Source organism: Callithrix jacchus, chromosome 10 (assembly GCF_049354715.1).
Source record: "Callithrix jacchus isolate 240 chromosome 10, calJac240_pri, whole genome shotgun sequence".
NCBI lineage: Eukaryota > Metazoa > Chordata > Mammalia > Primates > Cebidae > Callithrix > Callithrix jacchus.
The window spans coordinates 31438177-31456379 of NC_133511.1; the positions used below are offsets into that span (position 1 = coordinate 31438177).

The window sequence follows — 18203 nt, forward strand, 5'->3', positions numbered from 1 at the left end:
CTGGGCCACATTCACACTATAAAGTGCTTGCTAAAGAGCATGTAAAGCTCTAGGTCCAGAATTAAATGGGGCCAGAACACGCAAAAGGGGAGATTAAAATAATGCACTGCCTTGCACGGCTCCCAGGCCTTTGGCTGTGTGTGAAAAGTTTACTCTTCGCACCCTAGCAGCACCACCTGATAACTCGGGCTTAACTCATCTTAAATCCCACACGTTTTATCAGTGGGATTATATCCCCCACCAACTTTCCGTAACTAAAGGTCAAGTGGATCGTGGAGAGGGGTCCAGAAATAGCAAGGCAAGTCCCAGAGACTCAGAAGCATTTGATGCAGCAAAAATATGAGCCCTGAGCAAAGAAAGAAATTCAGGGCTTACCTCAGACTTGAAAGTCACACCATCGAGGATTTTTGTAACTGCACAGACGGACATGAAGAGGTGATTAAAGAGTGCTGGGCATGGAACACTGCATCTTTAACCTTCAAGGATGGCTTCACAATGGGTAGCCCCACACTCACTGTCTGTGGGCTACTCTGTAAAATATTATGGAAGGAGGTCATCTGGGGAACCCCTTAACAAGGAAGGGCATCCTAAAGAAGGGCAAGTGATGAGAAAAACTTGTGGGTGTGCAATCTGGCACACAATGAGCTGTACAGCCTGCCAGGTATTTTTTAATATCTGACATAATTTGATTCTTGCCAAAGTTCTGAATTCTATAAATTGTGCCCATTTAATAAATGAGAGAATTAAGCCTTAGCAGAGTTAAACATTTTTCTGAAGTCATAAAATTTGTAAATGATGGAACTGGGGTATAAATTGATATGTGATTTTCTTACTACCCCATGCCGGGTCAAAATATTACTGCCCCACGATTTTTCAGGGATCCAAGACAGAAGAAAAATTTATGTGTACTTTATAGATATGTTTTATTTAACTATCTAGAAAGGATGATTTTTTTGTTAAATTTTATTTTAGGTTAAGGGGTATGTGTGCAGGTGCAGGTTTGTTACATAAGTAAACATGTGTCATTGGGGTTTGTTGTACAGATTATTTTGTCACCTAGGTGACTAAAGCCTAGTACCCATTAGATTTTTTCTTCTGCTCCTCTTTCTTCTCTCACCCTCCACCTCCTAATAAGCCCCAGTGTCTGTGATTCCTTCTTTGTGTCCATGTGTTCTCATCACTTAGCTCCCACTTATACATGAGAACATGTGGTACTTGGTTGTCTGTTCCTGCATTAGTTTGCTAAGGATGATGTCCTCCAGCTCCATCCATATTGCCACAAAGGATGTGATTTAGTTCTTTTTCGTGGCTATATAGTATTCTATTGTGTATATGTACCACATTTTCTTTATCCAGTCTACCACTGATTCCATGATTACATGCTATTGTGAGTGGTGCTGCAATGAACATGCATGTGAATGTGTCTTTATGACAGAATGATTTATATTCTTCTGGGTATATACCCAGTAATGGGATGGCTGGGTCAAATGGTAGTTTTGTTTTCAGCTCTTTGAGGAATCACCGCACTGCTTTTCACAATGTTTGAACAATTTACACTCCCACCAATAGTGCATAAGTGTTCCATTGTCTCTGCAACCTCACCAGCATTTATTATTTTTTTGAATTTTAATAAGAGCCATTCTGACTGGCATGAGATGGTATTTCACTGTGCTTTAGAAATGATTATTTTAATTCTTATTTCAGGTAATTTCCTTTAGGCATATATTGCATCCTGTGACACGTACAGCTTCACACCTAGTTTCTTTTGATAACATATGTTCTTACAAACCCCACCTCTTTGTGATACCAACATGCCCTAATTATTCATACTATGAAAAGAGAGGCAGTAACAGCGTATGGATGGTGGATGTAAATATCATCACACTCTTATCCCCTCACTATGCTTATTAAGTGGTGTGAAGATATAGAATCTAACATATATTGCCTATTTCTCTGGGAGGCCTTTTTAAGGAATATTTAGGAAATACTTTTTGTGGCACATCCAGAAAGAAGACATAGAGGACTAAAAACCACCCTGGGTTACATGAATTCAAGGTAAAGTAAGGACTTGACAAAAAGAACAGCATGCCCCCTAAGGTCCCCTGATATTGTAGCCGTGTCATTCTTCTCGTTGAGCACTATGGCAGGTGCACAGGGAAAGGTTGGTCACTCGAACAACCATGAGTGTTCAGATAATCACTGCCACTCAAGCCATAACATTGTAGTGGAAAATGGCAAGTTCAGATCAAGTGGTACCTTTCCCCAAGTCCTAAGCAATAATGATAGTCATTAAAACACTGTGCATGGCACCACTTAATGATAAGTAGGGGATTTACTTACATCAAGTAAAAGTCATGGTTTTGATAATCATATCCAAGTAAAGGGTAGAAAGGGCATCATGGCGTGTCCAGAAAGAGAATGCAGCAGTGTCTGTTTATGCATGTTAGGGAGGGAGAGTGGGAATAGGTATTGAGTGGGATAAAAAGTGATCGGAATGTTCCCAAGGCTTTTCCATTACCTGGAGAGAGCTCCATCATTCATAATCCTAAAATGCATGGGCTGATAATTGCCTTAATCACCAGAGAAACATGGCTGAGATGTACTGAAATAAGCCATAAAACTCATTACAAGATAACAAGATTCTATCAATTCTCTGAGGTCACACTAGCGTTCCATAAGGTCAAGGAGTTAATCACCTCATTCAGTAGAAGCACTGTAGATAAGAAACTCTGTGTGTGTGCGTGTATGGGTTGGGGGGGACAGGGGGGTGCATGTACTTGAAGCCTTTCTAGGTTCTAAGCCAATACACATGACCAGATAGGTGAAAGGAAAGTGGATGATAGTCCATGAATAACCAATAATTCTGTGCTTTTTTTTTTCCTTAACATTTGGGGTGAACATGTTTTGTAGCTTAGTAATTGTTAAATAGGCTTGTTTTGCAAAGTTAGCATTTCCCAGACTGACCCCCTTCCCATCTTATGATCCATTCAATTCTAGTGACCTGCCCACAGGTCAACAGTGGTGCCAGAGCTGTAGCTCTAGACTTTGAGCAGCATGCTTCTTTCCTGATGAAGTGCACCACAGACAGTGACACAAGAAGGAAGCTTAGGCATCACCCTTCTCACTGCCTCAGGTTTTTGGAGGAGGGAACAAGGACCAGGAAGGTGTAATGCTGTCTAACACCACATAGACTATTCATGGTATAGCAGGTCCCAGGTACCATTTCACTAAGACACCAGCTGGCCAGGTGCAGCGGCTCACGCCTGTAATCCCAGCACTTTGGGAGGCCTAGGTGGGCAGATCAGATACCATGTTTTCTGATATGCAATGGCAGAAGTGAATGTTCTTTCTTGCAGATGAAATCTCTGGATTCCCCAGTGATTCTAAAAACAGTGCCCTCCTAAATTTGGGGGACACATCCTCACAGGTGTACTAGTCAAGAGGTGTGGCCTTCGAGTCACATTGGTTCGCTGTGGGCAGGGACTGTTGCTTCTCCCGTGTTGCTGTCCTCATTGGATGATGTTTGTCTGCCTTCCTCTCCTCTTCTCTCCCCGACCTCTGTTCCAAAGTGGCTCATCACTCTTTGCCAGAGCTTCTGAACGTTCAGTCTGACTTTCAGATCTAGACTTCCCTGGTTTCTCAGTAAAGACTATTTTACTATGAAAAACTGTAAAAATAACATGACAGCTGGTAAGATGTTTATGAAGACAAAATGAGATTATGTGCCTGGCTCCCAGAAAGTCCCCAATAAACAGCCATCATCATCATCATCATCATCATCATCATCATCATCATCATCTATGTAAGAAGGGTTCTGTTGAGGGATATAAGAAGAGTAATTTATTATTTTCCATTACTGCTATGGTCTCACTAGAGGAAATGAGAAAAAGCATATCTAATTTAAAAAATAGTGGGAAATTCTGTTATATAATTTCAAGAAAATTTATCGAAAAACTTCTTGGCCTCCTTCTTCTTTAGGGGTTGGTAAATGAGTTATTGCTTGGAGACCGGGTGACTCCAGTGGAAATTCCATGTATTTTCCAGGGATTTAGATACTGTCAATCATCAATAAGTTACATATGAATTTAATCTATTCTCCAAGATTTCTAGTTTTTGCTCAGTGCATTGTTCTTGGCGCATGTGGTTTACAAGTATGTAAATACGAAACACCAAGAATGCTGTCATTTTTAGCTGAGTGAACAACAAATCCTAGATCCTGACTTTTGCAACTACCAACTCTTCTAAAAAGTATTTTTTTAAGTTTGCTTTGTAAAAACATTTTAAACGAAGCTCCTCAAACACGCATTTGTTGAGGGTTTACTTCGACAGGTACCGTGTAGGAGGTTATTGCAGAATTAATCCTCAATAAATGTTTTTAATAATCATTTGATTTTCATTTAACACACAGTAACCACCACATAAATTCTAGTGGTGTGTAGCTAGTCGAAAAACAAGTTGAATCAATACCAACCAGTTATTAAAAACTTTTATTGAGAATGAACTACTCATTGTTATCTGCATTCAAACCCACTACACATCTCCCATAGTGAACTTCTAGCAAGATTCCCTGGCAGACACTGTGGAATAAAGCTCATTCACCAGCATTGGTAAGAATCTTGGACAGACTTTCAGCTCAGGTCTAGTACATTTAAATCTTTGCTTCCTAGGCTGGGGATAAAAAGATCATAAAAAGCAAAATGGATTCCACTCGGAAGAGGAGGCTTAGGTCAGCGCATCAGGTATGCTGTTCTGAGGTCAAGGAGCAGTTAGATATAGGCCCAAAAGGCATGAGGTGGCTCCCAGCAGAGCTGCCCTTTGTCCTGGAAGCAGACATTCTCCCATCAGAATGCTTAGAATTCAGACACAGGATTGGGGGCATGTCACTCGAGTTCTAGACTTATGAGTTAACAACTGTGACCTTAAGAAAATGGCAGCTTGGGCCGGGTGCAGTGGCTCACACCTGTAATCCCAGCACTTTGGGAGGCCTAGGCGGGTGGATCACGAGGTCAAGATATCGAGACCATCCTGGTCAACATGGTGAAACCCCGTCTCTACTAAAAATACAAAAAATTAGCTAGGCATGGTGGCGCGTGCCTGTAATCACAGCTACTCAGGAGGCTGAGGCAGGAGAATTGCCTGAACCCAGGAGGCGGAGGTTGCGGTGAGCCGAGATCGCGCCATTGCACTCCAGCCTGGGTAACAAGAGCGAAACTCCGTCTCAAAAAAAAAAAAAGAAAATGGCAGCCTTTCCAATATCCACATCCTCTTCTATAAAGTGGGAGTGTAAAAGAAAATGGACCTTATAAGGCTTCTGTGAGGATCAAATATCCTAAGAATGGACATAAAGGACTTTGCACACTGAGCAGCACACAAATAGAGACGTGATCATGGTGATTTTTTTCTAGGAGAAAGGGCTTGAGATAACATCCACAGATCCTGATGAGGCTTCCTTGGCAACCAGATATATTTTCTGTGAAAAATCGGTGTACTTAGATTTCCAGTGGCCACAAGCCAGAACAAAGCAAGATGGTGGCCCAGGCCCCAGACGCAAGGTCATGTGCAGCTGACAGAGGAACACGAGGCTACAGGGGCCCAGGCTCTCCTCCTGACATGCTCAACTCACTCTCACAGTTGTTGTTTTTGGAAAATTGCTGCTCAGCACTGTTGTAAAATACTTGCCAGCCCAAAGTGGGGCAAGACAGCAGCTAGCTCACCCTACCTGTGGACAGAGGCAGAGCGTGTTCTGGAGTGGGGAGGATTTGTCAGCATCTGGGGCGTGACTGGTCTAGCACGCCCTCCCCTGCCTGTGGGGCAGTGGGATTCAGACCTGCTTTCTCAGTTGAAAAACAAGCAAACCAGTGAGAATAGACACAGTGGGATTGCTCCCTCCTGCAGCGGGGCAGGAATCTGAGCAAGTCAAGGCACTCCAGACCCTCTGATCAGGAAGTGTGCCCTGGCACAGGTGGCCGTGAGTGGCGGTCACTCCTCCGCCTTCAGAAAGCCACTTGGAATGCAAGCTGTGCAATTGCCTTCATCCTTTACTGCCCTGCCAGACTGTTTACTAGAGCAACCTTATTACCAATCTCCTAAACATCTCCATAAAACCCACAGATCACAGGCTGTAGCATGATTACTGCCACCGCGCTACTCAACTAGCGGCTGCAATTTCTCCCAGGGACTGGATGACGCAGGCCTCCTTCACCAAGTTCCCATGGGTGTGCCCAGTGTGGACCACAGAACCAGCTCCAGAAAGGAGAAGGCAGGAAAGACGAGACCTTCCTTGGTCTCTCTTTCAGAGTCGTCCCTTCTTAGGGATCTTTTTCTGAAGATAGCTTTTTTCTTCCTTTGTTCTTTCAGTGTTGCATGTCTCCCTCCACCTGCTGTCTCTCATAGCCTTCAGAAACAGATGTGGCCCATTGGAAAGACAACCTCCCAGTCCTCCTTGCTTCCACAGGAGGGCGCTGGGGGAGGGGCAGGCTCAGGTCTCACTGGCTGCAGCTGCAGAAGAAATCTCTGATGAATTTCAAAACCTGCCTTTGCTTTGGATGTGATCAACAGTCACAGTGGGGCCTCTGTGTTTTACTATATGAACAAGCTCAGAGAGAGAGAGAAAATGCAGCCCCCTGGCTCTGCCTCTCCCCTGCCGCCGTGCCTGAGTGGAGGGCACAGAGAAACTGCCTCCATGCTTTGAGCATGTGCCTGCCCTGAACAGTCCAATCCTGAAAAAGAAGCAAAACAAAGGTCATGCCTTTTAGCAGGCAGCCCCGTATCAGCTTCGCGCAATCCTCCTCTGTGCAAAGTGTAGAACGTTTAGCAGGATGGAAAGGTGGAGCCCGCTTGCTGCTCCAACCCAAGTGCCCAGGGCTGGGAGTGTGGGGCACCCCTGTGTGTAGGGTCCTGGGGGAGTTTCCAGTATGAGAACACAGATGGGGACCACACCAAAGCACCCCCTCAGAGGGCTCCACCCTCGGCTTCTTTACTCTTTACTAGGCTGTCCTTTGGAGGAGTGACTTTTGGAATGACCAGGATGCATTGGTGGTAATAGTTTGGTGAAAGGGGGCTGGAAATTATCTAATTTCATACAAGTAAAATTCCTGTCTCAAGTTGTTACAGCCTCCAGCCTTATCAGAAAGGCGGACAGGTGTTCATTGAGGGTATTTGTTAAATATTTGTTGATTAAGCTCAACAATACCTTCCTCTCCATCAGAAATGATGTGACTGCCTCTTGGCTTCCCTGCCTGTCAGATGGAGAGTTCATTCATTGATTAATTCAGCAGACGGACAGCTCTCTCGTGTGCACAGGACTGTACCTGGTGATGGTGGGAAAACAACCTTGTTCCTGTCCTTCAAAGGAGGTTTTGTGGGATTGTGGGATTCATTCTTGAAGGTACAAAGTCAGAATCCTCTGACAACAGGAGAGGCAGGAAGAAGGGATGTCCTCTGCCTTTTCTTTTAGTGTTTGAAGCCCCTTTCACCTAAGGCTTCCTTTCCTAGAATGTCAGAAAAAGCCATCAGTTCCCACTGCCAACGGCATGGCTGGTGTTCTTCTGTGTGTCCCAGCTAAGCCTGGGAGGAGGTGAGGGGACCTCACAGCCACAGGAACTGCAGTTGTAGTGAGAAGTAACTCCCCTAGTCCAGACAGGGTTTTTTTTTTTATGAGTCTCAGGGTCTGTCTAATGCAGAGCTTCTCAGAGCCTGGCCTCTGCCAATAGCAGTGGCATCACCCAGTCATGTGTTTGTCCCCTCCAAATCTCATGCTGTAACATGACCCCCAAGGTTGATGTGAGGCCTGGTGTGAGGTGTTTGGGTCATGGGGACAGATCCCTCATGAATGCATTGATGGGCCCTGGCAGTAATGACTGAGTTCTGGCTCTGTTAGCTCACATGAGATCTGGCTGTTAGAAAGAGCCTGGCACTTCCCACACCCGCTCTTGTTCCCTCTCTCACCATGTGTCACACCCACTCCCCTTGCCTTTCCATGAGTGGAAGTTCCCTGAGGCCTCACCAGAAGCTGGCATTGCAACAGTGCTTCTTATATCTCCTGCCAAACTGTGACCCAAATAAACCTCTTTTCTTTATAAATTACCCGGTCTCAAGTATTCCTTTATAGCAATGCAAAATGGACTAATCCACTCAGCTACTCAGAAATGAAAAACCTCAGGCCACATGCAAAGGCACTCAGTTGGAAACACTGGGCCTGGGGCTTGCACCTGTGTTTCCCTAGCTGCCTGCTGGTCCCCAGGCACGCTCTAGCACACTGCGTCTCATGTTAAGCTGCATGTTGGAATCTCTTAGAGAGTTTTTAGAGACAGGAGTGCAGGGTCCCACTCTCAAGGATTTCTGATGTGATTGGGTTGGGATATGACTTGGGTATGAGGGTTTTTCAAGTCTTCTGAAGTCATTCTTGTGAGCAGCCGAAGTTAAGAACTACTGGCTTAGTATCTGATAGCTCGGCTGTTAAGAAAAGTTGGGCCCCCATCCTTACCCTACACCTGAGCTATCCTTCATGTTTGCTGGAATTCTTGGCAATTTCTAGACACTTGCTCCATCATCCAGGAGAAGATGCTAATTAGTAGCCCCTAATCTGCTATCTTCCTTTTTCCTTTTTGGAGACATCTCACAGAAAAACAGGAAACCTGAAACAGAGCAAGGTCAGCAACAGCCTCCAGGGCTCCCAGAAGCACAGAGAAGTCTCTGGCTTGGTTCTGCACAGGAGGCTGCTCTCGGCTGCTTTGCTGTGAAAGACACAGATGGGAGGCTGTGGGGCTTGGTCTGCTGGTTGGCTGCGGCCACAGCCCCTGCGAGGTCCATTCCCCACTCAGAAGTGGTGGAGAGAGGGGGTGGGCTGGCAGCGAGGACAGTTGAGATTCCCTAGATATTTAACACATTGTTCTGTCTGACTGTGGAAATTAATAAATATGCTCACTGGAATGAACAGAAAGATTTCCTACCCATCCAAGCGCTGTGTGAGGCAACGAAGGGAAAGAAAAAGTGCTGCTCAGAGAAATTCTAGTCTCCACTGGAAGGCTCAGAGCAGCGTAGAAACAGTGCCTTTCTGAAATGCTGGGGCCACAGCCATCATCCATCTGGGCATCTGCCCCATCCCACCATTGAACCTGTGGCCTAGGTCCCGGGAGGCCCTCAGCCTGGGAAGGAATGGGAGGGCAGATGAGGGACAGCCTAGACCCATGGTCGGTTCTGCCTGCTTCTCCTTCATTTCCCTCAAATCCGTGAGACCTTTGCCTGCCATTTTTCTGGGCCTCAGTATTTCCACCAGCAAAGCGACAGGGACAGACCTCGCACTCTAGGGCGTAGAGGAGATGTGGTAGGTAAAGGGAGAAGGCTTTGCATTCCAGCAATGTTTTAGTCAAGGAAAGAAAAGACCACAGAGAAAAAAGTCTAAGAGATTCCTCTTCATACCACCACCATCCCAGCTGGGGGGCTGACTGGAAAGAAGATTTTAAATCCACCCACACTGTCTTTTAAAAAGATTTGCCTAAAAATACGGCACCTCTAGATGACCCCACTTCATTTCTCGACCTAAAAAGACACAGAAGCAACTCTTCCCTTCTTTTCCTTCCTGTGATGCAGCATGCGCTGTGAGGAGGCACCTCTGAATCCAGGGAATAACTGCAGGCATCGAGGAACCATCCTCCCCATGGTGGGGTTAGACTTGGGACTTCACATAGATCCTTGAAAGATGCTACGGAGAAGGAGTTGGAGGCTTGGCTACCTCTAACCTGTGTCGCAAAGATACTGCTACAGGTCATGGAGGCAGAGCTCCTGCTGATGGATTTTCTGGTTCTGGTTTAGACAAACGAGGAGGGTGGGGCATGAGAGCCCAGGGGGAGGAGGAAGGGGCACTACCTCATTCTGCACCTACATGCAGACACCTGTTTTTTTCACCCTGTTTTTCTTTTCTTGAAGGCCCAAAAGTCTTGAGAGAGGGTGTTTGAGACACAGCTAGTCTAGGTCCAAGTTTGGAGTAGGTATGTAACTGTCACTTTAAACACTTCCCGGGAAGATGACCCACTTCTGCAGAAAGCACTTGAAACCTGGAATCTGTCCTTTTCAAGTTTGGCCAACTCCTCTGTGCTCCGTGAGCAGCCATGGTGGTCCGGCACTGTTGCTTAGCTCTTGGAGGCTGAGGAGCGTCCCTGATTCTGGCACTGAGAGGTTAACCGAGTGCTTCTCTGCACTCACTGTTAGCAGGAAGAAGGCGGGCCTGGAGAAGGACAAGCTCTTTAAATGAAACCGACATTGAGCAGTTGAGCTGTTTCCACTTGTGAGTTTGCAATGACCCTATAAAGACCAGCCAAAAAAATAAAATTCATCAAGATGGGTCAGGGGAGGGGAGCCTTGAGTGGAGGCCCGGAGTCAAGCTGACACTGGCCCAGTCTGAGAGTTAGGGTTCTGAGCCCTTTGAAGTGGCAAGCATCTGAGGCCAGCCTTGGATTCAGGAAAGGTCAGTGGGGAATTCCATTGCAGAAGAACTCTACAGTGCAAGAAGGGAGAAAAATAAGGCAAGCTTTCCCTGGCATGGAGGAGTGGAGGGCCGAGGGTGGACCAGTGTTTTTAATGCTGCATATCAGCAGGTACCTGCTCGCAAAAGGCCAGCCTCTTCTTGGAAGTTTTTGTTGATGGTCTCCACCAATTCCAGTTTTTTTCTTTGTATTGTTCTTAGCACCAAAATAGAAGACACTTAAGCCCCATCCTCTCAGAGTACCACATGCCTCTCTCTGTCTTGTCAATAGGATGCTATATTACAGCTCAGCACCTCCTCATCTGTGTACCTGCCAGGATATAAGGAGGCGGGCATCATATCTCTTATCTATGTAGTCCCAGCACTATCTCACCGTATCGCAGTAGTGTGTATAGAGCCACAATCTCTTATCTGCAAATTCCACATTCACAAAGGCCTGGAAACCTCAAGCTTTCTTATAACTCATTTCGCAGCAAACCCCAGGCTAGGTGTTGTGAAGGGTTGCAATGTCAAAATGTAGAAAGAGCAGACTCGAACCCATGGCAAAACAGAAGAGACCCACAGGGCAAGGCAGGCAGCAAGCTGTTGAGAGTAAGGGGCAGAGTGAGACATGCGTGAGACATTCTGAGATGAGCTCTGGGAAGACCTGAGGGGCCAGGTGATGCTTAATCTGGGTTTAAATTGTAGATCAGGTTTGCGAAGATAAAGGGGTGGGGAGATAATCTTGGGACAACATGTTTTTCTATTTCCCTAACTTCTTATAGACATATTCCTCTCTTTCCATTGCATTTTCAAGCTCCCCCAGGGCTGGGATTTGGTCCCATTTCTTCCATTCTGTCCTCTGTATGCAGAACATACAGTCATCTCTCAGAATTCTCCTATTCAATAAGAAATTATTCTGGGACTTACACATAGAATGTGCTTGAGATGATCTCTTGAATGAATAAGAACTCAAGGGCCTATAATTTTTTTTTAATTCATAAACTTTGTTTTCAGACCAGTTTTAGGTTCCAGTAAAATAAGGGGAAAATATGGAGCATTCCCACAAACCCCTTTTCCTGCCACCCACAGCCTCCCTCACCATTAATACTCAACACCCACGTGGTGATCTCTTATATCCATGAACCTATATGGATGTCTCATTTTATTGATGCCCGTTTGTCCTTGCATTCTCTCTTATTCAAGAGTAATAGAGGAATGATATGAGCATGGTCTCTTTCCTTCCAACACTTAGAGTTTCCTGGTCTGCTGAGAAACTTGCCCAGATGCAAAACCACAGAGCAGAGACAGCAGAATCACAAGCTTTAAAACGTGTAAGCAGCTGGGTACAATGGCTCAGACCTGTAAGCCCAGCACTTTGGGAGGCTGAGGCGGGCGAATCACCTGAGGTCAAGAGTTCGAGAACAGCCTGGCCAACATGGTAAAACCCCGTCTCTACTAAAAATACAAAAAACTAGCCAGACATGGTGGGGGACACCTGTAATTCCAGCTACTTGGGAGGCTGAGGTAGGAGAATCGCTTGAACCAGGGTGGCAGAGGTTGGCAGTGAGCTGAGATTGTGCCACTGAACTTCAGCCTGAGGTGACAGAGCGAGAATTCATATCAATTAAAAAAAAGAAAGAAAAAAAGCTGTAAGTACTGAGAAGGCAGAGAGAGCATCCCTGCATCCCTGTGCAATAGAGGAAGGCTTACAAGCACAGATATTAAAGATGGAAAAGACCTCTGGGATCAGTTCCCTCCCTCAAGGTCCAGAGCAGAGGAAGTATTCGTGAAACTGCTGCCTCTGATTTCTCATTGGCTGACCACAGTCAAAACCACACATTTTTCACCAGCTCCCAGGGCAGCTGAGGCCAAGTAGTCTCTTCTCCTCTGAGTCTGGCCTCAAGAACAGAGGTCCTGACACCACCCGACCTTAAAGTGTTTTGCTCTTTACAGTTTGCAAAGCACATTTAAAGGATCATTTCAGCCCACCACATCCTAGTGGGGTATGCAGGGTGCTTTGGGGTCCTCACATCTCACAGGTGAGAGAACTGCGGGGTGGAAGGGGGTAGCTCTCCATCACATTGGGTGAGGGAGCGGAGTTGGACTCGGGAGCTGAGCCCTCCGCCCAGGTGGGGCATCAACTTCAGGGTCCTCTGGCCACTGTTTGTGATAATGGCAGATCGATTATACTTAGTTTAACATCCATAACAAGAAAAAAAGCAGTCATCCTTCTAAAGTGTGCTGTTTTAGTTTATGTATAGCAAGAAGCATTTCTGAGTCAAATACTGTTAGGAAAAGTCTAAGCATAGATTTTTTTTTAAAAAAAACAGTCTTGTCTGTGGCCAAGTGCCAGGCTGGAGTGCAGTGGCACAATCTCGGCTCACTACAACCTCTACCTCCTGGGTTCAAGCAATTCTCCTGCCTCAGCCTCCCAAGCAGCTGGGACTACGGGCGTGAGCCACCATGCCTGGCTAATTTTTGTATTTTAGTAGAGATGGGGTTTCACCATGTTGGCGAAGCTGGTCTTGATCTCTTGACCTCGTGATCCGCCCACCTTGGCCTCCCAAAGTGCTGGGATTACAGGCATGAGCCACGGCGCCCAGCCTGCATAGATCTTTACCTCAAACCCTCTCCAGGTTTTTAATATATTAATGTGGTTGGGACACAGCATTTCCCAACAATATTTGACTGTAATTCTATTTCTGGCAGAGCATCTTGATTGGAAAACTCGTTGGGAGGTGCAACAACATAATTGGTCAAACAGGGGACACATGGATGCTTTTTTCTCCAGGGCTCAGCTCTGAGCTGTCCTCCACAGAGAGGCTCAGAGGAGCTTGGAGGAGGAAACACAGAAAACTGAAATCTCTAGGAAGAGGCTAAAAGGAATTGAGTTATTCAGGCATAGTAAGAAGAAGACACTGGCAGGACATTGAAATCGATTTTCCAATATGTGAGCATGTGAAGGTTTCGCTGCGTAGTGTGGTGTGGTAAGGGGCTGTTCTTGCAAGTAGAATGCTCAGAGCCTGGCTTCCCTGCAGCCGAAAGGACTGAATCAGTCGTCCACAAGGAGCTTGCTGCCTGAGGACAGGTAGCCTCTGGGGCCAGGAGCCAGGCAAGCAGGAACTCAGCAACTCAGGGTTCTCAAAGGATTCCCCTAGGATGTGGGTGGACGTCCTCATTGAGGCAGGGGACTCAATACAATGACCAGTGCAGGTGGTTGTTGGTCTCAGGGTGCTGCACTAATGAGGCTTTCTGTAAGAAGCAGGTCTGAAAGACAGATGCTGCAGGATGAAGGGGGAATAGAGATCTTGGGTGAATTCATTCACACCCAGACCAGGAGGGCTGAGGGGGCGAAGGTAAGGGAGGGAGAGAGGAGGGAGACTCAGAGCAAGTCATTTGAAAGAGTCTGAAGCCACTGGGTGGAAAGTCACCCTGCGGGGAGCTGACCTTCCTCCCTCCTCCCGAGAGGCACCAGCTGGCGCTGACCCTGGGTCCCATCTCTGTGGCCTGTGAGAAAAAAGGTGAAAAGCGGCTCCTTGTGCCTGGAAACCTTGCTGCCCACATCTGAGGGCTGGTCTTGATCTCTGGGTCTATGCACCCCTCCTTATTCCTTCCTGACCTTTCATCCAAGAAGCAGGTACAGATGGTGTGGGGCTAGGGTGGTGAAGAGGGACAGGAGCTGCAAAGAAACAAAAGGAAAATAATGCAGAGAGGCCGGGCCCTGGGGATGGGCTACTTGCGAAATCCTGAGTTTCATTAAATATAGAAAGGTAAGATGAAAAAAATAATATTCACTCATTGTTACAGTTTCAAAGTCAGAAGCTGGCCTTGATTTCAAAGAACTTGTGTGTAATGTGGTACATGGCTTTCTCTTCTGTCTCTTTTTATAGGTAAGTGACATTTCATTCTGCTCATCCCCAAGGCAAAGTTGGATGTTTTTAAAGTGGAAAAAAAATGAGCAGAAAAAGAAACGGGGAAGGTGGGAAGAGGTGGAAATGGAAGGGCACAGGTAGGTGCACACTCAATTCTTCATCTTTTGCACGGACTGGTGGGGGGTCTTCCCCCCAGATTCAGTGGAGAATCCTTCCCTCAGAACGGAAGGTCCGGGTGGTGACTGTGGCTTTTGAGATGATGATGCCTTTGCTCTTTGAAAGGGGCTTGTCCTGGCACACAATGGCCATCACTTTTGCTAAGAGGTCTTTCCCGGGTGAAGTTTCAAGTCAGAAACGATTTGGGGTTTTGCACCTTAATGCTATGTGTCAGTTACATTGTTGTGAGTAGGTCCTAGAGGAAGCAGGGAAAAGTGCTCTGGAGAGCCAGAATTAAGAGTCCAGGAAGAAAAATCAAGAACAAGGAAGAATGACATTCCTGCCGTGGTCAGGCAGTAAATGGCATGGAAATTTCTGGACAGAAAGGTTTGTGGGAAAACTGAGATTTTGTACCTTAAGAATTTTTTTACTCAATTTTAAGGTCTATCTAACTACTGTCAATGTTTTTTTCTATTCTTGCCTGGTCGCCAAGGCTGAACACCACTTATTTTCTCTTTAGCATGAGGCAGAGTAGCTTTCTAAAAGAGCTGGAGGCTGGTTTGTCATTGTAGTCACTGTACCTTTTCTTGGTCAGTCAAGAAAGGCATTTTGAAGTTCCAGACTAGTTTCAGCTTTCTACTGCTCTTAAATATAATTGCTTTCCCCTAAGAGGAGAGTGAAAATGCTCTTTTCTTTTCCCCTATGAGTTGCCAACAATCCACTGATGTAATTGACTGATGGCTCTGTCCCACATGTATTTGTTATTTTCTTTGAGAGAGAGAGAAATGTAAAACATTCTATTTATCAGTCGACAAATCCAGACTGGAAACATAAAACTCAATTCAGCAAAAATATTTAACATTTGCAGTCTTATCTTACGTCCAATTAAAGGAGATCAACAGAATGAAGTGGGGGCTTGGCTAGCAGAAAAGGGAAAAAGACAAAAACAATCTCAACTTCAACACTATGTCTAAGGCCTCAGAGGAAATGCTCTCTCACACACGCGAGAGACAAATCTATAGGAAAACCCTTTCAGAAATCTTCGAAAGAGGCAAAAGTACTAGAATTTGTTGGTGAAAGTGTTTAATTCTCTGTCTATAATTTGAATACACAGATGTTCTTTCAATCTTCCTCCCCTCACTTTTAACAAAGAGAAAGAAAAAAGAAAACTCAAAACCCAGCTTCCCCCTCTAAATCAGAAAAACTGTCATCGTATATGGAAAATCACAAGGCGTCTCTTTCCATGATGTCATGTCGCACTCCCATGGTCTTTTATTTCCTCCGAAGACACTGTGACTCGTGTCACATTTTCACGGCTGCAGACACACCTGGGAATGCTTCTTGGTATTTGCCCTGCATAATGGGGAAAATTAAGCTGCCATCCATCTGGCTCCCAGCCCAAGCAAGGGCTGTACACCACCCCCACCCTGCTTTGAAAGGGAAAAAAATCTGCAACCAGGAAGCACTCCTAGAAGCTGCCCAACATGGCAATAACAAACTGGGTTCCCAGTCACGTGGCTCCCTGCAGTCCCTGTGCACCGTCAAGGCCTGTTGATCGAGGTTGATGAAGTCACTGATTTAGCGGGAACATGCGTGTCTTTCTGAATGTATCCACAGAATAAGGGCTGCAACATAACTTCTTCCTGGTCTTGAGGTCCTCCTGCCTTTTCTGCATCGGGTAGGCTTTGCATGGATGGAAAGGGAAGGCCTTCCCTCGTGGCTCCCTGTGGACCTCAGAGCTTGCCTTGTCAGTTTGGGGCAGGGAACGCTGAGGGGCCCAGCTTATTGTGATGGATGAAGGCAGTCCCTCAGAATTTCCCATTAATAAGGAGGTAATTGAGTATATGTTAATTTTACAAGAACATTTTCCACAGAGTATATAAGTAAATGGGATATATTTGAATAGTTTTAATATGCTATGATTCTTGGAACCATGGGAATGAAATTCTATTTGCACCTACCTAATAAACAACACATTCCCCAGCACGACTGGGCCCGGTGGAGTAAGAGGACAAAAGGGTAGTGTTTATACACACACCCCCAAACACAAGAACACTGGCATGCGCTCACACACATGCATATTCTTACATGCATACTCACAGAGCTGTGATTTTGCCTTTGAAAGGTGACAAGGAGCAAAGACATTTTTCAGAATCGGATCTGGCCTCTCAGTATTGTTTCCAAGATACATGTGTCCCATTTCATCACCTCATTGCTCACCAAACGCCTGGCCCATCGCCGCGTGTAACTTCACAGCTTGGCTGCGGAAGGCACCAGGCTCTTCATTTACTTGGGATCCATCGATCTGGCCGTCTCCCTAGTGCCAGTGCCCCAGGTTGGCACGGTTAATCATCTTGGGGCCAGCACTGATCCCTCTCATCCATTCCCCTCTCTGCCTCGGGTCCCAAACCTTCCTTGACCCCTCTGTCTGTCTGCAGCAGGGGCTGGACCACTGAGAGGGTTTCTGCTTCTCAGCTCTGGTTCTCTGGCTTTGAGGGTGCAGCAGTGGGTGTGAGGAAGACTGTGTGCATCGCCTCTAGCAGAAATGAAAACAAAGACATGTGTGGTCTTCAGCAGCAACTCACGTTGTCCTTCATGCCCTTGCCAACCCTGCCAAAGCTGGCTTTGGGGATTGCTAGGATTCCCACCCTCTCTTTGGACAAAAATGATTTTGTTACCTTTTTTTTTTAGCTAAGCTTTACTAAGTGTCAGACACCTTACTAAACAATACACAAACACACACAGATTTATCTTATTTTCAAAGCAATCCTGCGATACTAGTTTTATCATCCTCTTCTGACAAACAAGGAAATCCAGTCACATGACCTTGAAGCTTGAATTTGAACTTGTGTCTGTCTGACTACAATACGTGTGCACTTAACTGCTTTGGCATGAAAATCCTACCCCAAAAGAGCAGAGGGTAACAGGAAAGGAAAGTCTTTGGCCCACCCTGCGCTCGCTCCTCTCTAGCTGTGAAGATCAACCAAACTCTTGACTGCTGGGCCTCTCTGGACAGGACTCAGGTGGAGCCAGCACAGGGAGGTGACAAAGAGCAGGACCCAGATTTAGAAGAATCCAGTTTGAGGCCTGCATCTGCTGCATCTGCTGCCAATTTGCTGTGCGTCTTTGGGCAATTTATTAAATTCTCTGAGCCTCTCCACATGAGGACAGAGGCATGTTGGTATAATACTACGTAAGCTTAGCCAGAAACCAGGTACCTAAAAAAGGAGGCTCTGACAATATTTAATAATTACAATTACTTGAAAAAATCCCTCTCACCCTGGCCTTCCAAATTTCTGAATCTAGTTCTTGATTTTTCTAATGAGGTCTAGAATTTTTGCCAACACAAGGAACAGTTCTTGGCAGCTTTCTGCATCTTTACTTCCTTTCAATACCAGGCCTAGTGGAGAGCAAAATTAGCCTGCCAATCACTCAGAGGCGTATGGGCCCCAGGAAATGAAATTCCCCCTCTCTCCAGCTGTCTATCCCCAGTGCCAGGTACCGAATGAACACGTGCCATACATTGCGGTTCCCGTGTCTTCTTCTTCCTATATGTTAATTCAATAATTTTAATAAAATAAACCAAGTAGATCTGAGATGTAGTTCATTATCCCCAAAGTCAAGAGATTATAGAATACAGTTAGTTAGTCAGAAGGGGACCACTCACTGCTCCCGTCAATTTTTTTTTTTTTTTTAGATTTTAGTATTTA

The 18203-nt window shown here is 45.8% G+C and overlaps 1 protein-coding gene across 17 annotated transcripts in view; it reads left to right on the forward strand.

The window, feature by feature from the left end:
- NTM (neurotrimin) overlaps window positions 1–18203 on the forward strand; it is a 974035-nt gene that overhangs the window by 264717 nt on the left and 691115 nt on the right. For 5 of the 17 annotated variants that reach the window (XM_054241745.2, XM_078339851.1, XM_078339854.1 and 2 more), the window contains exon 2: window positions 14356–14474. The exons of the other annotated variants lie outside the window; for them this stretch is intronic. In XM_054241745.2, coding sequence (XP_054097720.1) covers window positions 14420–14474 — 55 coding nt within the window. In that variant the 5' untranslated portion in view covers window positions 14356–14419. The remainder of the gene's footprint in view (window positions 1–14355; window positions 14475–18203) is intronic. 17 annotated transcript variants of the gene reach the window in all.